The 21,168-nt window shown below is 41.4% G+C and overlaps 1 protein-coding gene across 8 annotated transcripts in view; it reads left to right on the top strand.

Annotated features, from left to right (window-relative positions):
- Window positions 1-19,133, top strand: part of LOC135471941 (tyrosine-protein phosphatase Lar-like) — a 187,020-nt gene extending 167,887 nt beyond the window's left edge. For 7 of the 8 annotated variants that reach the window (XM_064751391.1, XM_064751390.1, XM_064751389.1 and 4 more), the window contains 22 exons: window positions 318-512; window positions 1,484-1,576; window positions 2,003-2,296; window positions 2,856-3,143; window positions 3,744-3,853; window positions 4,406-4,622; window positions 6,666-6,832; window positions 7,320-7,508; window positions 8,034-8,314; window positions 9,123-9,235; window positions 10,328-10,626; window positions 11,195-11,293; window positions 11,899-12,018; window positions 12,468-12,622; window positions 13,199-13,484; window positions 13,996-14,089; window positions 14,435-14,529; window positions 15,531-15,665; window positions 16,153-16,278; window positions 16,508-16,662; window positions 17,256-17,391; window positions 17,832-19,133. In XM_064751391.1, coding sequence (XP_064607461.1) covers window positions 318-512; window positions 1,484-1,576; window positions 2,003-2,296; window positions 2,856-3,143; window positions 3,744-3,853; window positions 4,406-4,622; window positions 6,666-6,832; window positions 7,320-7,508; window positions 8,034-8,314; window positions 9,123-9,235; window positions 10,328-10,626; window positions 11,195-11,293; window positions 11,899-12,018; window positions 12,468-12,622; window positions 13,199-13,484; window positions 13,996-14,089; window positions 14,435-14,529; window positions 15,531-15,665; window positions 16,153-16,278; window positions 16,508-16,662; window positions 17,256-17,391; window positions 17,832-17,900 — 3,716 coding nt within the window. In that variant the 3' untranslated portion in view covers window positions 17,901-19,133. The remainder of the gene's footprint in view (window positions 1-317; window positions 513-1,483; window positions 1,577-2,002; window positions 2,297-2,855; window positions 3,144-3,743; window positions 3,854-4,405; window positions 4,623-6,665; window positions 6,833-7,319; window positions 7,509-8,033; window positions 8,315-9,122; window positions 9,236-10,327; window positions 10,627-11,194; window positions 11,294-11,898; window positions 12,019-12,467; window positions 12,623-13,198; window positions 13,485-13,995; window positions 14,090-14,434; window positions 14,530-15,530; window positions 15,666-16,152; window positions 16,279-16,507; window positions 16,663-17,255; window positions 17,392-17,831) is intronic. The other variant, XM_064751388.1, reaches the window with a different exon arrangement.
- Window positions 19,134-21,168: the final 2,035 nt, after the last annotated feature.

Here is a 21,168-nt window from a genome sequence, read left to right as displayed (position 1 = left end):
TTTGTGGGAATAAACACCTGTAGCAGCTAAGGTAGATTATGACACCTGGTCATGTATCATTGGTAATGCATGATCTTTGAATGCACGAGACCTTGTTCTGGTTCAGCTAATTTGTGTGTTCAGCCAAACTGAATTTTAGGTGGGGCGGATTTATTCAAGCATGACCAAAGCTACAGGCTTTAACCCAGGAAACTCTATCTCCACTCTCAACCAATCAGTTTTGATGCAGTATCCTTTCAATTTCAATCAAAATGAATATATATCTGTATATATGTATGTATAATACATTTGTATGCTTTTCTGTATTGTTTTTGTAGTGCCGACACCCCCACGTAATCTGAACGTAGAATTGCTGGAAGGGGACCCTCCCAGGGTGAGGCTAACATGGCAGAGGCCCAAAGAGACCTATGGGGTAATCGATGGCTACAAGGTCATCTGGGGCAAAAAGGGAGAGAGTTACGAGGAGGAAGTCTGGCCTGGACAGAAGTATACCTATGTGACAGACATCTTAGGTAAGTGACACTGTGTGTCTAAAACCCTGATGCAAATAAGTAATGTGCCACAAACTGACTATGCAAGATTTCAATGTCACTGTCAAACCATAACTGACTCCATTGTATGTCCATTTATCAATACCGGCCCCAAAAGCACAGTTGGTAGAGCATCAGCTTCAGGAGGCTGTAGATCCAGGGTCAGTTCTGAGTCGGGTAACTCTTAAGACCTTAAAAGAAGAAGTTGTAACTTCCTCGCTTGGCACTCAGCATGAAGGGGATAGTGCGACGACAGGTTGACCCATATCAGTGTAATGGCTCGGGCAGGGCGGCTTACTTGTCTTCCATAAGCCGTCTCACTGAAGCAGCACTAGATAAGAGAGCGGTGGAAACACGTCCTGCAACAAGGAGGCACATTGCATACACTCTAAGGACTCCCTCATCGTCATTTGATGTTAAACCCCGAGCACTCACTCCTCCATTTTTCAAAATTTTACTCTTTAGGATATGTGAAAGGTTGAATTTAAAACTGTAAAGCTTAGTCCTTTCTTTTGCATGATGACAACAGATATCCAAGTATGCATGTTTGTGATAAATTGTTGTTGAGAGATTGAGAAGGAATTTATGAGCTCATTGTTCATCAAGCATCTTTCTCCAAGTGTATGCGTGCTTGCCAGTCAGGGATGAATTCTGGTTAGGCCAGGCTTGTGTACCAGATGTGCATGTAATGTGCAATCTGTTAAATGATACCTTAATGACTTTCCACCTGATGAGGAAACCTGATGTTTGTTTTAATCATACAGTCCTTAAAAAAAACACTGGTTAATTTGCTTAACGAACAGATGCAACACTTCACAGGTAGAAAAAAAAAAAATAATAATTTTTATGTTATAATTGAAATAGCTGTTTTGAGGGTTAGAGGTATCGGTACTGAGTTGAAATTTACCAGAAGAGAATTTTTTCATCACTTGGCTTCTCTTTCTGTCTTGTAGAAAAAGGCTCCATTTATGAATTCCGTGTTTCTGCCAAAAACGCAGTGGACTTTGGTCAGCGTGCTGTGAAGACTGTGTCAACACCAGATGGAGGTAATAAACCACCATGTACACTCTTCTTGCATCACATGGTCTTCAGTTTGAAGTTTTTTTGTTTCGTTTTTTTCGTCAGACAACATCATATTTGTGTCTGCTATTGTCTGTGAATGAAATTGATCCAGTTTAGTTCATTTCCAGAAATAACATAAAAATTACCTCAGTTGTAGTTTACCTGTTCACTATGTTGTGTCAGGTATTATGTTTTAATTATTTCATGTTTAGTTTGTTTTTTTTTATTATTATGACATTGTTGGTAGTTAAGTACAAGTCACCCCAGTTGCATTTAATTTTTTTGTAATCATGTGTCGGACATTTTCATTAAGATTCTTTTTCAGTTGGTAGTTGTCTACAAATCGTCCCTGTTGCAGATTTTTTTTCTTTGCGATACAAAATAAAATTGTGTTTTCTTGTGTTTCACAGTGCCACGGGGTGCCCCACAGAATTTCTCCGCTGTAGGCCTCAGTGAGACTAGTGTCAAGCTGTCTTGGGATTTACCCGCCAAAAAACTGCGCAATGGGGAGATAATCATGTACCAGATTACCTACAACAAGTTAGCAGAGCCCATTAATGTTGAAGACTTGAACATCACAGAAACATCTGTGGAGATCAGTGGCCTTGAAATGAACACAGACTATGTGTTCCAGATTAAGGCGTTCACAAGTCGTGGGGCAGGGCCCTGGAGCAACAAGCTACATTTCCGTACCTTTGGCCAGAGTAAGGGTTCCCACTTGATTTGACTGGGCTAATGCTTTGATTTTTTTTTTTCATACACGATTACTCAAGTTTGGTACAAGAAGTAAATTACTGCGAAAAGGTTTTTTTTAGTTAATCCTGTAGACTCACACTGATAGATAAGTAAGGTTAATAAGTCAGTAATTACAAAAACTGAATATTTGATGGAGATGCATCAAATTCCATTTTTATTCTTGAAAAAAATGTCAAATCCATTCTGATCTGTAACAGATTCCTAAGTTGCAATGCAATTCAGTGTTAAGAGAAAATTACCTAAAACTTCGCCCCCAAAACAAACATTTGAGAGGCAAATAAATGTCATAAAGCATTTCTTAATGCAGAAGCTGTTATTTTGTCCAATAGAGTACAATGATACTCTGCAAACAAACCTCGGGTTAAGAGAACTCTCAGTATCAAGCAAACTAGGCAACTTAGTCATGGACAAAGTTATAGTGATAGTATCGTTCTTATTAATAATTATGAAAGACATGCACCATTTTCTCACTAATACTGGCATTCAGTGGTATTTTTTTCATTTCAGTGCCTCCTGCTCCAAAGAACGTCAAAGTTCAGCGTGCAACGCCCACGTCTCTCCTGGTGTTTTGGGATGAGCCATCCTTCCCCGTGGCTGGGTATAAGGTCTATTACAATATGTTTGCCCTGCCTAACATGGACATGTGGCAGAGTATAGAAATAGGCCCGTATACTGTGACGGAGATCACAGGCCTCCGGGGGCACACCATATACGCAGTTTGTGTGCAGGCAAGATCAGTGGATGGACGCTATGGCAATCTGTCCAACATTACTCAGAGTACCTACTCAACAAACGGTAATGCACACTTCTCTTAAACAACACAGCAGAAAAGGATGTTCATGGAAAATTCTTCTATACTTCAGCTTTTCACGTTCCGAATATTTCCCCGTTGAGGAATAAATTTTATCTGACCATCAATATACATCTCATAGCATATAATAAGGAAGTTTTGTCAAGTGCATGACCAGAAGAAAAAAAAGTGAAAAATTCATGTGAGATTTGTTTCCAATATGTAACCGTTCCTGTTCTATTTGTACATATCTTTGTGACGCAACAGTGTTTTGGTACATTGTCACGTCAGATTCCAGCTTTAACACATCACAACAACTTTTTCATACACTATACTTTGTTGATAGGCTTCCCCCGCTGCAAACGTGTTACTTTATATAAGTGACTAATCATAGGGCAGATAGCTTTGTAATGTAATCTGACATTACATTCAAGGTATGCAGAATACATTAGGGAACCAGACCAGTACACTGTGAAGAGCTCAGATAAAGGGAGAGTACTGTTTATTCTGAGAGATCCTACATGTACATTACATATTAATATAAATTACAGATACAAATAAATTAGCCTTAGTCATGTGTCATGATGGACTTTTTCATTTCACAGAGAAAACTCGGTCAGATGTTGTGGAACACTTCCATGCTTCTTCACAAACTTCACGCAGTATCAGTCTTAAGTGGGACCCCCCCAGCAAAGCGGGCGTCAACTCTTACAGGGTATGTGATATCTTCACATATTTTTGTTATTTTTCTATTTCTTGCCAGTGGAGTGAATTCAAACTTCAGTGGCCAGTGAGATGGTTGGCTTGAATCCTAACCTCCCTCTTGCAGGATTGGAGGAGTGACTCGATTTGTCAGGTATCCACCACTTTGTCAGGAAGTTGGCCACAGTGACCCAGGAGCCTCTCACCATAGAGGTTGCCGTGTGTTCAAATCCAGCTCATGCTGGCTTCCTCCCCAGCCATATGTGGAAGGTTCTGCCACGGTCGCACCTGCGGACGGACATGCGTTTCCCCCAGGCTGGGCTTGGTTTCCTCCCACTATAATGCTGTCTGCCGTTGTATCAGAGAAATATTCTTGAGTTGAACGCAGAACACCAGTCAAATAAATAAATAAATTGTGAACTGTTGTATTTGAATATCCAGTCAGTTCTGTATTATGATAAAAGTCCTCATGTGTTGCTTTCACTAATATGTTCGACAGAAATTAGTGTGGTAATTTGTCATCCATGTCAGATTTGTAATCAGCACTGTTCTCTGCCCTGTCTAGCTGCGCCTACAGGGTAGGAAGCGTTACCGGGACAAGTACGGGTCGATGCAGACGGTGACTCACCCCCTACAAATTATACCCATTCCTGGCAGTTATAAGGAGTATGTGGTCAGGAACCTCCCGCCCAAAGTTCTCTTCTCCTTCAACCTCAGCGCCATCTTCCAGGATGCCACTTCGGGACCAGAGGCTTTCCTTGCTGCTGAGACGCTCATTGAAGGTATGGCAGTGATTTTGACTCCCATTTTGGGCCTTGATCAGAGCTCTCATATCTGTTGCAACAGCGTGTCAGTAGATGTGTCAACAATACTGTGGTAGGTGGTGAAAACATGCTGCCACTAGTGAAATCCGGGATTAAAAGACAGATGTTTTCATGCAGAATATTTTACTCATTTTACATAATGAATTACAGTGTAATCATGAACGCAAAGCATAATTTCGAACCAAAAACACAGATGTATTTTTCTTATATTAATGTTGTTTGTGTTGTCTGTTAACATGGACCAGGAAGGACAGTCATTACTTTTGCGCAGCATAGAATCATCTGTTTTTGGAATGTTTTTTTTCTTTTTATAAATTTAAAAATGACACCATATCTATGTAATTTACTAAACAGTATGATCATGTGTTTTCCCCATGAGGAATGACCACATTTGCCCTAAAAGACGCCTAATAAAGGGGCAGTTTTTGAGGCAGTAATTTTTTTCCAGGAGGGTGTCATCCTACCTTCTAAGCAAACCTCAATACCTTTCTAAGATCAATACAGCTCTCACAGTTCGGCTAAATGAGTAACTTTGTCTTGGACAAAGTTTAAGGCCAATTCATCTAAACGCCTGTTTACTTGAGACTACCTAGGGGACAGTAGTGTTAACAGCTTGAAGTCAGTTTTGTCAAGCCTGTTTACTTTAGCCTACCTTGTGGACAGCAGTGTTAACAGTTTGAAGTCACTTTTGTCAAGCCTGTTTACTTGAGCCTACCTTGTGGAGGGTAGTGTTAACAGTTTGAAGTGGATTTTGTCAAGTCTGCTTACTTGAGCCTACCTTGTGAACGGTAGTGTTAACAGTTTGAAGTGGGTTTTGTCAAGTCTGCTTACTTGAGCCTACCTTGTGGACAGTAGTGTTAACAGTTTGAAGTCACTTTTGTCAAGCCTGTTTACTTGAGCCTACCTTGTGGAGGGTAGTGTTAACAGCTTGAAGTGGGTTTTGTCAAGTCTGCTTACTTGAGCGTACCTTGTGAACGGTAGTGTTAACAGCTTGAAGTGGGTTTTGTCAAGTCTGCTTACTTGAGCCTACCTTGTGAACGGTAGTGTTAACAGTTTGAAGTGGGTTTTGTCAAGTCTGCTTACTTGAGCCTACCTTTTGGACAGTAGTGTTAACAGCTTGAAGTGGGTTTTGTCAAGCCTGTTTACTTGAGCCTACCTTTTGGACAGTAGTGTTGACAGTTTGAAGTGGGTTTTGTCAGGCCTGTTTTCTTGAGCCTACCTTTTGGACAGTAGTGTTGACAGTTTGAAGTCGGTTTTGTCAGGCCTGTTTACTTGAGCCTACCTTTTGGACAGTAGTGTTGACAGTTTGAAGTCGGTTTTGTCAAATGTGTTTTCCAGCAGGACATCTACTCATTTTCCAACTACGCTGTAAAGTAACCTCTCCCGCTTTCTGTGTCACTGTTTCCAACCACCATCACAATATGTCGTAATAATTTAGTCAGAATGTATTTCTGAAACAAACATTGTATATTTGCCTTGGTTACCCTGTGACTTTCCTAAAACCATCTAATCGTTTACCAAATATTCATATATCACAGCTCAGAACGCGTAATTTGATATGCCCATTGTCCTTCGCGCGTTTTTGCACGTTGAGAGATATTTCAACGGACACATGTAAGTGTGAATTTTATCTGCCCATCAATATACATCTCGTACTGTAGAGCAAGAACAATTAACCACAAGAAAAGCAGAAAATTCACTTGGGATAGTGCTTGTTTTTGTGTGTCTGTTGTTTAAATGTCTATCTGTGTGTACATCTGTGTGCATCATCACTGTTGTCAGATGCAGTATTATTAATTTCTTCAACTTAATGACCTGTTACAAACCTTCACGCGTGTGAAAATTATAAATTTTGTCATGGACCAAATTTATGGTCTCGTACATATCCATGTAGTAGTTATACTTGAAACCTGTTCACTTGAACCTACGTCATGGAGAGTCCTACCTCATGGAGAGTAGTGTTGGCAGTTTGAAGTCAGCTTTCTCACGCCTGTTCTGCAGCACCCCCTGTCGTGGAGCGGCCTGTGATGGTAGGGGTGGAGTCTGGGGTGATAAAGCTGAAGCTGTCACGAGCCTCAGAGAGGAATGGTCCCCTCAGCCACTACCTGCTGTGTGTCGTACAGGAGTCTAAAGCCACTAAACCGCCCAATGACTTCACTATCAATGATGTAAGTGTTACTCTAACAAAACTGGGTGTAACCATTGTTGTGAACACACTAAAGCAGGTTATGTGTAATGCAAGATTTCTTTTGACAGATGTAAGGTGCTTCCTTTCTTTTGTGAAAAATAAGGCAGAAATATTTCATTCTTACAAAATGCAGATGGATATGTTACTCTGTAATGACACATTAAACACACGCATTCCATTTATCTTAAGTATGCACAATATGATTTTAACATTCACCTTATAGAGGAATGCTGATTAAGTAGTTACGAATGAGGCTAAACCTAAACAAGCCTACGTGCCCCGCCCAGACTCCAAAGGTCAAGTTTATCAAGTGGTGGCAGTGAGGTAAAGCGAGCATAGAAGGGGGCACGTGCTGTAAAAAGTATGGGCCGTGATAACATAGTATGCTGGGCTGGGGATATCCTGGACTGGGGATATCCTGGGCAAGCACTTTATCCTAATTGACACAGAGTTGCTTCCCTTTACAGCTGACCCAGGACGTGATGGACGTACAGTTTCCTGCCTCAGAGCCGTACATCGCAGCCCGATTTGAGGCACGGTACCTGCAGTCCGAGTTTGAGCTGGGCAATGGTCAAGCTTACGGGTCGTATGTCAATCGTCCTCTGGACAGAGATCAGCGTTACAAAGTCTTCCTCAGGGCCTACTCTGTCGATCCAGTACGTCCATCAGGCTAGACTTATCCTGAAGTGTTTCTTTGCTGATAAAGAAAGAATATATTTCTGTTATGCAATATCTAGTTCTAATCCAGGTAGTCGTGTTCTGATAATACATTCAGCATTTTCGTGGTTGTTTAAGTTAAAAACGTTGTGAACACCCCTTTGTACTGTATTGAGCTCAATATTAAGTGGTTTAAAAGCTGTTTGTTGGTTAAAACCTTGTATAACAAATTGTGTTAAACTCTTTTCAGCAAAATATCACACCAGAGACTTAAAGCCAAGGTCCGATACTTGAATCTGAATCAAAACTTCAGAGTATATCTATTTATTGTGCAAAAACATGCAGGAATCTGATTGAAAAGTTCCAAGTATGTCCTATTTATTTTGCAAACCTGAATCAGAAGTGCTGTGTAAATCATATGTCCCAGGGGATAATTTTTAAACGGACTTCCGTAGTTTCTGAATTAACCCCCATATTTTGGGTTTGCGAATGACTTTCCACTGTGTGTTTTTTTCCACCTGTAGAAATTATACAAGTCCAGCTCCTATTCGAACCCATTGTCACTGTTGGACAGCCGATACAGTATTGGCCCAGGTAAAAACCCGGAGGTGCGAGTGCCTGTTGACCGTGATCCGTATGACCCAGTCGACGAACCCATAGACCCCAGGAACAACCCTCGTAATAACGCAGGCCAGAGTCGGGCTGATGGGAAGGACACAAAGAAGCTGCTGACCATCGTGGGGCCTGTATGTGGCGTCGTTGTTGTCTTGATCATCGTGGCTCTCTGTGTCATCATGTACAGGAGGTCAGTGTTAAAAATCATCTGTATTAAGTCTTGAATTGTTTCCTTGGGATAACTGTGTTTCATTAGTTAGTTGGTTAGTTACATTTTGTTCCAGGATGAACTAATCATAGGATTAGAGAGGACAAAGCTCATGCACAGATTGTTTCCTTGTGATAAGCACGTCTCAATCATTGATCAGTTTCACTGATTTTAGAATATTGTGGGTCTGTAAGCATCCTGCACAAGGTCGTGGGTTTCCTCCCGCCATAATGTTGGCCATCATCGTATAAGTGAAATATTCTTGAGTATAGTGTAAAACATCAATCAGGTAATAAATAAATAGAATATTGTGTGAGTTCTCGACCAGTACAGCGTGTATGGATGTCATAATTGATCAGTACAATAAGCAGCATTTCCTTGTCTCCTCTCAGTTTGGCTGCATCTCCTAAACTTGGCTTTTTGCCCTCTGAGCTTGACATAGTTTCTTCCAAGCCCCAGTTGCTTTTTCTCCATTCATTAAGCTGACAAAGACATCGTGAAAGATGATTTAAAGTAAAATACTAGTATTTTAACTATATGTAGTTGTTTATATCTTATTTATTTACTTGATTGGTGTTTCACACCATACTCAAAGGCATTGCACTTGTACGATGGTGGCCACATTATGGTTGAAGAAAACCCACGATGATCGGCAAGTTGTTGACAAACCTTCCCACATGCAGCCAGAGAGGAAGCCAGCATAAGCCCATGAACTTGCATCAGTGTTTATATCTTAGAATTGTGTTGAGCCACAATAGGGCATCATTTTCATCACGTTGGAATGTTACAGGAAAAAGTCCAACAGAAAAGAGAAGAGTCCAGAACCCACTCAGATACGTGTGGAGGTTCCAGCTCATCCTTGCGATCCAGTAGAGATGAGGAGGCAGAATTATCAGACTCCAGGTAAGCCACGTACAGGTGTAGTGTATTTCTTCAACCTTTCCCGGATGTTTGCAAAGTGTTTATTAAAGCATATTCTGAAGGCAATATTCTTTGTTGACTGATAAAATTATACTTTTTGTGAAGTCCTGAAATTGGTCAATCCAACCAATGTAGTTTTGTCCCCATAATCAAACTAAAAATGTGCACAAAGTTTCCCTTTCATATGCGAAAGGTTGAGGACAGACACTGCAAATACTAGCAGGCTAGATACCAGTCTAATCTGAGAGTTCGTTTTGCATGTGTGTGGTGACCAAGAATAAATAGAAAAATAAATAAAAGAAGAAAGATAAATACAACAGGACACTTGTTTAGAACATGGAAATCAAGACTGCTGTAGACAGTTATATGCTTAGCATTATGCGACTCAAACCTCTCACCTGCATCATCTGGGCTAGAATTTTTACCTCAGTTTCATGATGAGATTAACTGTGTTTTTAATGTTCGCCCTAATCAAGATAACAAATATCTTCATGCCAACCCATTATACCTGTATTATCATGCCAGTCCTGTACACCTGGCATTCCATGCCAACCCTGTACGTCTGATTTTGCATACCAATCCTAAACACTGACATTCCATGCCAGTCCTGTACATCTGACTTTCCATGCCAGTTCTGTACATCTGACTTTTCGTGCCAATCCTATACACCTGACTTTCCATGCCAGTTCTGTGCACCTGACTATGCTATACACCTGACTTTTCATGCCAATCCTATACACCTGACTTTCCATGCCAGTCCTGTACACTTTATTTTCCTTGCCAGTTCTGTACACCTAACCTTTCATGCCAATCCTATACACCTGGCTTTCCATGCCAACCCTGTACACCTGACTATTCATGCTAATCCTGTACACCTGACTTTTCATGCCAGTTCTGTACACCTAATCTTTCATGCCAATCCTACACACCTGGCTTTCCATGCCAACCCTGTATACCTGACTATTCATGCTAATCCTGTACACCTGACTTTTCATGCCGGTTCTGTACACCTGACTTTTCATGCCAATCCTGTACACCTACATGTACATTGTCATGCCCATTGCATATTTTCAGCCATGATGAATCACCCACCCATCCCCATAGCTCAGCTAAACGACCACATCGACGCTCTCAAGGCTAACGACAACTACAAGTTTTCCCAAGAGTACGAGTCCATAGAACCCGGTCAGCAGTTTACCTGGGACAACTCCAGCCTGGAGGTGAATAAACCCAAGAACAGGTACGCCAACGTGATCGCCTACGACCACTCGCGGGTTATTCTCCTGCCCATCGAGAGCCTGGCGGGCGGGGACTACATCAACGCTAACTACATGGATGGCTACAGGAAGCAGAACGCTTACATAGCTACACAGGTATGTCAACATCCACTCAGCTATTGTGTAGTGACACACACATGACTGAATAGTGCTTGGTAGGCGATTTGAATGAATGAATGAGTGAATGGTTATTGCTTAATACTGCCACTTGGGCAGTATTGCAGCCACACTGTGAGGACAGCGTGTTTAAGCCAGGAGACAGAACTACAATCTATGTGCTGCAGACAACCATCTATTGTTTTTGTTCTCTCACCTGAACCAGTGTAACATCTTTTCACCATGTTCTCCTTTGGTAATGCAAATTTCCTCAGTCTTTGCAGAATTTGTGAACATTTTTTTTGCAACACTGAAAGCAGTTGAATAATCTTTATGATTTGTTTATCGGAGTTTGGGCCTGATTTGATAATTTGATTCACTAGACTGTTAAAAAAAATTTAAAGCGTCCAGAAAAAATGTCTGATTATCTGTTTTTTGTCCAGAAAGAAAAACTAAAACTTACATTGCATTTGTAAACTGTTTGATGGTAGATTCCATACTTGACCTGTGTGAAGTGCACTGAAGTTTAGCTGAGTTAATAGTTGAAAGCGTGTGTATGTACTTGTAGGGCCCTCTGCCTGAGACGTTTGGTGACTTCTGGAGGATGGTGTGGGAGCAGAGATCAGCCACTGTAGTGATGATGACCAAGTTAGAGGAGAGGAGTCGGGTAAGCAGTGTGTGTTAGCTGTTCAGGGGGTCAGAGGATTGGGTAACTCTATGAAGCATAGTCCCTGCTTAAACAAAGAACGTTCCACCTGACTGTAGTCGTGTTGGGAAAACTTTCTGAGTAAGACATCTAACAACAATCAAATGAATAATTTATACATCATAGGCTATAGAGAGATCTTGGGGCCTCCGTGGCTCAGTTGGTTAGTGCGCTAGCACAGCGTAATGACCCAGAAGCCTCTCACCAATGTGGTCGCTGTGAGTTCAAGTCCAGCTCTTGCTGGCTTCCTCTCGGGCCGTAAGCGGGAAGGTCTGTCAGCAACCTGCGGATGGTTGTGGGTTTCCACTGGGCTCTGCCTGGTTTCCTCCCACCATAATGCTGGCCACCGTCGTATAAGTGAAATATTCTTGAGTATGGCGTAAAACACCAATCAAATAAATCAGTAAATAAATATAGAGATTTCTTTGGATGCAATACTACATGTAGGATTCAGGTATTGATTTAGCTTCCTATTGCATCAGTACCTGTGAGTGTTTATGTACATATGCTTGTTGACAGACCAGACAGTGTGTGTTTATGGTGTGTGTGTATGACTCTGTTTACAGATCAAATGTGACCAGTATTGGCCTAGTCGAGGAACGGAGGCCTACTCTGTGATGCACGTGACCCTGGTGGATGTTATGGAGCTGGCTACCTATACCATCAGAACCTTCCAGGTGGCCAGGGTAAGTACTTCACTGTTAACGAGCATGGCCACTTTGATGTCACCTGGTTATACCTGTCCCATGAAATGCATACAGGTACAACATCCATGTAACAAAAATTATATAGGTTAATATAGGCTAAACTTTTTCTTCAAAATATCCTGATCTAGCTTCTTCATGCCCAATGTTTAAAACATTTCATTCTTAAGATTATTTTTGAAATTATAGGGATATAGAATCGAAGCTGATTGGCTGACAGTGGAGATAGGGTTTCATAGGTTAAATGACAGCCTTGGTGAAGCTGGAATAAATCTGCTATACCAAAATTTCAGCCTAGGCTAAGCACGTTCATCTCTCACACCAGCCAAACAGAATCATTTCTTCATCTTTTTAACATGGAACATTAAATATGGCAGTGAATGCAGCTAGAGTTAATCTGTACATGGTCTGCCTTACCTGCTCTGTCACAGCATGGTTACCCCGAGAAGAGGGAGGTACGTCAGTTCCAGTTCACAGCATGGCCGGACCATGGCGTCCCTGACCACCCCACCCCTCTGCTGATGTTCATGAGGAGGGTGAAGGCCAGTAATCCTCCAGACGCAGGCCCCATGGTCGTACACTGTAGGTGAGTATAATATGCATGTGAGCCACCTAGAGGTAAGGGGAGATAATTAGTTGTTGTGGGTACACTCTTTCCAAGCCATCAGCTCCCCTTATGGTAAGAACAAAGTGCTTCACTTTGCTGCTTATATGTCGTTTAAAAAATTATCTAGTTCTGATGTCAAACTGATGAAAAAAAACACCATTACTGTTCGGAGATACAAAGTAGAGGGCCCACAGCAGTATAGTTCAAACAAGTGTATTGTTATTTACAGAATTTCAGTGTCTTATATTGATGAAGAGCCACAGTTGTACCCAAATATACGTAATCCTTGCTTACAGTTTATTAACAGCTGTACTGCTTTTATACTTTCTTTAATCACAGAAACAAGAAAGAATCCATTCACTTTTGCATTTCTTGCAAGCAGAATTTACAGTTCTCCATAGAAAACATCTGAAAGACTCCTGTGCCATTTGATTAAGCTGTTTACTTGCTTTTTGTATTGAAACGCCGATAGATAAAACCGTTGTAGTATGACTACATTACATACATGTATCTTGTCATGCAAAGAACTCATGATATACTCCTGTTACATTTCAGTGCTGGAGTAGGGCGGACTGGTGCTTTCATTGTGATAGACTCCATGTTAGAACGGATTAAGCATGAACGAACTGTGGACATATATGGCCATGTGACCTGCCTACGAGCGCAGAGGAACTACATGGTACAAACAGAGGACCAGTATATATTCATCCACGACGCTCTTTTGGAGGCGGTGCAAACGGGCCACACGGAAGTGCCGGCCAGAAATCTGGGTGCTCACATACAAAAGTTATTACAGCCTGACCCCGGGGAAACAGTCACAGGAATGGAACTAGAATTTAAGGTAACCTTCACCACCCACATTGATCACTTGAGGTCATACAGTATACAAATCATCTTTTCCCTGTTTGGTCACTTGAGATCACACACAGTTTATGAATCAGCTTTTCCAATAATCTCTTGAGATCACATAAGTGTGTAAAAAAATGTTGTGCATTTTACTGCTTATATCTACATGGGATTAAGAATGAGGACAAAAAAAAAAAAACCCAAAGTTCATGTTTGTGTTGCACAACTATTTGTTTTGTTTATCAGAATCTCAAAACCTAGTTGTAAAGATTTCACCAAAAATGTTACTGTTTATCAATTGGCATCAAATGTGTCACCAGATTAGTGGTTGCTTTTTTGAATTAAAAAGGACAGAATGTACATGGAAATGCTGAAGTAGTGTTTTCTTGTAGTATAGCCTATACGATGCAGGTGACTAAAAACAAAATGTGGGATAGTTATGTCACTTTTGAAAGCCTGAGAAACATTTGACGACATGCTGATTTCTGTCTTGTTTTCTATTTCAGAGATTAGCCAATATGAAAGCCAATCCTTCTCGTTTTGTCAGTGCAAACCTGCCTGTAAACAAGTTTAAAAATAGACTGGTCAACATTTTACCATGTAAGTTTACTAGTGTACATGTACATGTTCTGTTTAAATACAAATCTTAAAACAGAAATGCCAGTTTTATCATCATGATAATCTCTGATCATGACTAATTTGTGTCAGATGATAGATAGTTTACTGCAGATTTCTGACTTGCTCATATTTCGACACAATTATCAGAACCGTTTTTTTACCTAATAAAGTTTTTAAAGCTGCTGAATGATATAAATACAGTTATGAGTGATTCACTGTAGTTAATCAAATGACTGACAGCCATGTCGTGCCAAAGTTCACCATGAGAACGAAGGATAAACACGCTTAGGTCAGTTTAAATTGTGACTGTGATGTTTGTGTTGGCAGATGAATCCACGCGAGTCTGTTTACAGCCGATACGAGGCGTGGACGGGTCAGATTACATCAATGCCAGTTTTATTGATGTAAGTAACTGCCTCCATGTAAGTAGTCTGGGTAAGGAAGGCCACATAAATACGCCCCTGGTTCTCTGACCCGCCTGGGCTGGCATGTTAAGGCAGCGACTTTAGGGAGCCTCTCTCCCAGACGCCCCTGCCCCTCCCCCCTCCCCTCCACTCACCCCTGCAGGATTTCTGTCCGTGTTGTCCCGTGGTTCGTGCCAGTTCGTCCTGCCTGTCTGCATGATTTTGACACTTATTTGGTTTGCCCAGTTTCTCTGCATGGCTGTTTTATTGGGTTGTAGTGTGTAGCCTTTGAGAACTGTGCGTGTAACGAGTGCTGTAGTCAGTGACTCGGGCTAACCTAGAGCTAGCGCATTTATAGGTTGTAATTTCCCACACCAGACCCTTGTTTGCCTGAGAACCGGGTGTTATTTGTGTGAGCCTAAATATACCTTATTTATTGAATACCTTTCACTCTGTCTACAAACTCTGCTTCCCTACAAACTGCAGCTGGTTGCAACAATACTAACACAGGAAGCAAGAAAAGAAGAGATATCTGCTATTGCTAGTTCTTTGACAACTCCTGAACTAAAATGTTTCACTAAACTGCTTAAAGGTAGCATGAAATAAAAAATTAAAAAATAGAAAAAGAGAAAGCTTGACTTAAAAATACATACATGTATATATTTTATGAATATACCTGCATGTGATTTTTCTGTAATTTCATATAAAAGCAATTTGTTTTTGATATGTTACATTTTGTTGATTTTACATTTTTCTCCCCTCTTGTTTTAAGTTTTTGCACTCTGTTGAGTTGCTTGTCCCTTGTTAGTGTTGTCTCTTGTGGTGACCTCTGTCCAGTATGCGGGGTCATAGTTGTGACGACATAACAAAGCCAGCAGAGTAACAAGAACATGTACCCTGACGCACCTCCAGAACAGCCTAGGTCATGTTAAAAAGGCTGGCACTGCAGTACTTGTTCCTTTGCTATACACAGTCTCTCCATATGGTTCACAATGACTTTCATTTTTCCATCACCACAGGGTTATCGGTACAAAAAGGCATACGTTGCCACTCAGGGGCCACTAGTGGAGACAACAGAAGATTTCTGGCGAATGCTCTGGGAGCACAACTCCACAATCATCGTGATGCTCACAAAACTGAGGGAAATGGGCAGAGTGAGTTATTTGCGATAAGTTATCTCATTGTAGTCATCGTTGTGTGAAACAGTACCTGATACAAATAGTTAACTCTTGTAGTAGTTTGATTGCCACACCCCGGACAAAAATGTGTTCAAACATGTATTTTGGTTGATATTTTATTAAATGAATTGTTTTCCCATGTTGATCTCCAAAACTCTGTCATAACCTCTACTGGTGTTATATACCCTGAAAAAAAAAGTTAGACAACTGATTCACTGTGTACACAAATAGGTGCCAAAGATTGTACAGTTTTTTGTCTGATTGTCACCCCCCAAAAGAGAAAACACACTGCTAAATATAGTTATAAAAGACCGACATTAAATCCCAGTCATAGTAAAATTCATGCAGGAAGCTAAAATGTTGGTCTATTATGAAACTGTTGTTATTAAGCCAGTAGCAAACTTTGTGGTGTGATTCTCACCTGTTGTACAGGTGTTGATAAGCTTTGCCATTTGTGTTACAGGAGAAATGTCACCAGTACTGGCCCAGTGAGCGCTCGGCGCGCTACCAGTATTTCGTGGTGGATCCCATGGCCGAGTATAACATGCCTCAGTACATCCTTCGAGAGTTCAAGGTCACGGATGCCAGAGTGAGTTCACAGTCTTATCAGAATTGTTCAATCTTTGGGTCGTTTTTCCCTCAGAATATAAGTTCTGTTCAGAAATGATTTCCTTATCAATCTTTTTCACATGAATATCTATATGTACATATATATTTACTCCAGAAGTCAGTAAATCCTCCTGCTTACTTTATTTTGATGGGGTCGAGGTGATGTGCTCTAAAATTGTCTTTTAAGCAACAAAATTGTTTGTTTCTAGGATGGCCAATCACGTACAGTGAGACAATTCCAGTTCACTGATTGGCCAGAACAAGGTGTACCCAAGTCAGGAGAAGGTTTCATTGATTTCATTGGTCAAGTTCACAAAACAAAGGAACAGTTTGGCCAAGATGGACCAATCTCTGTCCATTGCAGGTAATTAATTAAAAATTGAAGTTCATATTTATTGTACCTTACTGAAAATCAGAATTTTATCTAATATCTTTGTAGTAAAATGATCTGTTCCTATTCTATAACTGGTTGTCCAAGACAATAAACTGAAGTGTATTGACCTTTGAATGGGGGGAGCGTTCCCGTGGAAATTTTTTCATGCTTAAGCTGTTTGTTTTTGCTTTTGTGATAACATGTTGTGAGCAGACTGGTAACATAGCACTCATGCATTACTAGAGAACAGTAGTCAATTAATATCAGGCTTTAGAGTCCGTTTATTATTTTAATAAACAAATACTTTGTACATCTTGAACAATTTAAAATCTTAACAATTGGTACACCATTACCCAAACACCTATAAATTAAAGAAAAAAGCTTTGTAGATCTTAAACTTGTCAAGAAATCTAAACACTTGACTACTAATAATGTGCATGATATGTGAGGCTTTTGATGGCAAAATCATCTGGTTAGAGGGTTTGTGAAGTACCTCATAATTGGCTTATTTCCTTCTTCCTCTGCTTTAAATAAGGTTTTGAAATATTGAGGATGGCGTAAAATGGGTGTGATTTGTGTTTCAGTGCCGGGGTGGGACGGACAGGTGTATTCATCACATTGAGTATAGTGCTGGAGAGGATGAGGTATGAGGGGGTAGTAGACCTCTTCCAGACTGTCAAAATGTTGCGGACACAAAGACCAGCCATGGTGCAAACAGAGGTAAGCTGTTATCTCCCTTGGGTCAACTATACCTAGATTGTGTGTGGATTTCTACACTCAGTCAAAAAGGTTTGTGTTGTCATGGATGCCAAACACATAGCATTACAGTTCATGAAGCCCACATCAGAATTAAAATTGATTGTATTGATGAAAAAATTTATATAAAGTCAGTGTAGTGTATTTCACCTGAAATTTAGTAAGTGACATTTTGATTGATTTATTCACCTTATTGTGCCGCTTAAAGTTTTTTGTGAAGTTTGATTATTTTCTTATGTGGAAAATTTGTAAGTTGGCATCAAAGTATCATTGTACGGCCTTTGTGTGCTTCTGAAAGTCCAGGGCAAACTTCAGGTGAAATACAGTATGCCAGAATTCTGCAGCTCTCTGGATGAGTATATCTTCCCATTGTGTAAACCTGTGTTTTCTCATTTCTCTTCCAGGACCAGTATCAGTTCTGCTACAGAGCAGCCCTGGAATACCTGGGATCCTTTGACCACTATGCAAACTGAGACCAGTTGAGCCGTGTGGCCATCTAGCTACTTCTCTCTACTGCTGTGTATTATTGTGGTCACCTGACACACCATACAGGCAGAGCAGCCAGACTTCCATCTGTCCTCCATGTCCATCGAAGCTCGTGCTGGGGGCTGGTGATTGACCCACTGCCAAACAGACACTGTGAGAAACTGTGCGACATTTGGCAGAGGTTATCTTCACTAAGTGATTGCTGGGAAGATAAATGCCGGACCCTGTGAAGTTTGACGCCTCCATAAAGAGGAGACAACTCTGCCTGTAATGTTACTTCTGTTTGTTGGCCATAGGAAGACTGTGTGTGCATGTGTGATAAAAGAAGACCTGGAGATGTGTTACGATGACTGCAAAAGGCCTGTCCTTGGAGGATGGGCAGTGGTGTGTTACAAGTGTGATTCAGTGCTATCTCTAGGAGCAGTTTGACCCAGGTCATCGGGAAGTAGGCATGTACAGTGGAAGGGAGGACTGGCCCTTTCTTCAGTGTTGTTTTCTCCGTTGATATGTGTACATAGAGACTTTACGATATTTAATGAATTTGAAATCAACAAATGTGAAGACTAGAATCCTATAGAGGATCTTTAAAAAGCTGTGAATACTTGTGACATTGGCCATGACCTGACATAGTTGTTCCCCTTTGGCTGCTCTCAGCTGCTCATGTTACGTGTACAGATAGATCGACCAGTCCTCCCGTTGCGCATGTCTTAGCAAATCTTTACGGGACTATTAGTTATTGTCCACCTGTTACTATTGCCGATGTGGCAGTGTACATTTGATTCTGTAGGAGTTCCATCGATTGAGGAATCTTGTTAGACTGTTGTAGAAATCCTGACGATTCTGACAGTGGCGGCAGAGCATGCGCGCCTGCGTCCATGACAACGCGCGTCCTGTTGTCCGTCAGACTCTGGGTATTGTACAAAGTGTCTTCTGCGCCCCACGGTGTGAACATCTTACCAGGGGACAGGCGATGAGTTCAGTTGGAATATTTTTATACAAACTGTCCTGTTATTTTACATTGACTTTTTCTCTTTTTTTTTCCACCATCGATTATGTGACAGTTGTGTGGATTGCATGCGCTGACAGCTGAATTGTATCTGAGTGTTATTTTGTATGCCCTGTTCCATCTAGGTAGCCAGAGTTATCTACCCTTATGGAAGTCTTTTATTGTACCACTGCATGTGCGTATACACAGTATTACATCATGTGGATTGTTGCTGGTGTTGAAGGATTGCTAGAGCAGGGGCCAATGTAAGGCGATATGGGATGATATGTTAATTCTGTGAGAGAGATCATGTGTATGGTGGCAACACCCAGACAGTTATAATGTACAGGCCTTTTATTACACAAGGCTCCTGCAGCTTAATATCATGGCAATGTGTTTTTGCTGGAGCAGACAGGTGGCTCAGTTGCTACAGCTGATATCATACTGCCAGATTGTTCACTTGCTACAGCTGATATGCTGTCAGATATCCCAGTTGCTATGATACCATACTGTCTGATGGCTTAGTTGATTCAACTGATATCATACTGCCAGATAGGTGAATGGCCAAGGCTGATGATATTGTCAGATGCCCCATTTGCTGTTGCTGATATCATACTGCAAGATGGCCCAGTTGCTGTGGTTGATATCGTTCTGTCAGATGTTACAGTTGCTAGGGTTGATATGTCATCAGATCAAAAGCACGCCAGGAAAACTTGATATGTATGTTTACAGGAACACTTCATGAGGGAATATGTTCTACACAAGCCTGTTAGAAATGTGGTTAATGCAGTCATACATGACTGAGGTCTGCGCCTAGCTCAGGCCAAGCAGTACACGAGGGTGGTTCAGAACGGGAAAAATTGTGAATATGAGGATCCATGTCAGGTTTTCCCATGATTGTCCAGCATCAGGGGAAAGGTATTTTAACATAGCTCTAATCCAGCTGTGAAAAGGGAATTTTTTTAAGCATGATGTTTACAGTTGAGAGTATCATGTGGTTGAGACATTGATCTTTGGTTTACAGAGGCCTTGACCTACAGGAGCACAACAACCTGGGTTGTGATCACCGTCATTGATTAACATCCACAGGAACCTCAGTACTCTGTATCAAACCACATAGCAGCCAAGCTTGCTCTCTCTCCTTCAAGGATTTGGACAGTAAGGTGCAACCAGTTTCCAGAATGATTCGCAAGTACTATACACCGACCCAGTTGACCTTGTACTGTTGTCCCAGTTGTGGTACAGTTGACCTCTGTATTCCTACTCATAGTACAGTTGATCTCTGTATTACCAATCATGGTACAGTTGACCTCTGTATTACCAATTATGGTACAGTTGACCTCTGTATTACCAGTTGTGGTACAATTAACTTCTGTGTTCCCAATCATGGTACTGTTAATATCTGTATTGCCAATTGTGGTACAGTTGACCTCTGTATTACCAATCATGCTACAGTTGACCCCTGTAGCTCCAGTAATGGTACAGTTGACAGAAGTGTTAATCATTACTGTACTGTTGTGTGAAACCATAGTATCTGCTATGGGAGTATGGTTTTCACCCAATGCTGTAATTAGCCCTAAAGTTAATAGCTCTTAGTGATGTACCTCCACGAATACAAGCCTATCTGCGAATGTGAGAGAGGTTATCCGTGACCCCAGTATCATGCTGCCAAGACCAAGCCATCCCACCGAAGAGATCATGGCCTGATCGCACCTCCTCACATTCTAACACCCACCTGTTGACCACCTGACCAAACTTTGTGCCCTACCACCCAGTTTCAGGCCAGCGGTTGGCTGTGGGTCCATCATTACAAAACAGCGACTGGCTGCCTGTCCATCATTACAGGACAGCAATTGGCTGGCTGCCCATCTTTAAAGAACAGCGTTTTGCTGGCTGGCTGGCTGGCCATCGTTACAGGACAGCACTTGACTGGCTGGCCATCGTTACAGGACAGCGCTTGACTGGCTGGCCATCGTTACAGGACAGCACTTGGCTGGCTGGCCATCATTACAGGACAGCGCTTGGCTGTCGGTTCATCGGGATGCACTGCGCCTCATCACTCAATGCAATTGTGCTTCGGTAATCATGTTTCATCCCACCTCCATCACCATGGTAACATTTTTTTCATTGGTTGTGCTTGGTGCACGTGGCATGTGTTCACAAAATCATTGAGCATTTTGGGTCACCCATTTCTCGTTGTTTCGGTTTAATACCATGGCCAATATTTACTGCGTCTTTTATGTGACATCCGCTCAAAACAGAAGAGGCAA

The sequence above is a fragment of the Liolophura sinensis genome, chromosome 7 (genome assembly GCF_032854445.1).
Source record: "Liolophura sinensis isolate JHLJ2023 chromosome 7, CUHK_Ljap_v2, whole genome shotgun sequence".
NCBI lineage: Eukaryota > Metazoa > Mollusca > Polyplacophora > Chitonida > Chitonidae > Liolophura > Liolophura sinensis.
The sequence above is the reverse complement of the archived record's forward strand: the minus strand, read 5'-3'. Positions and strand labels throughout refer to the sequence as shown.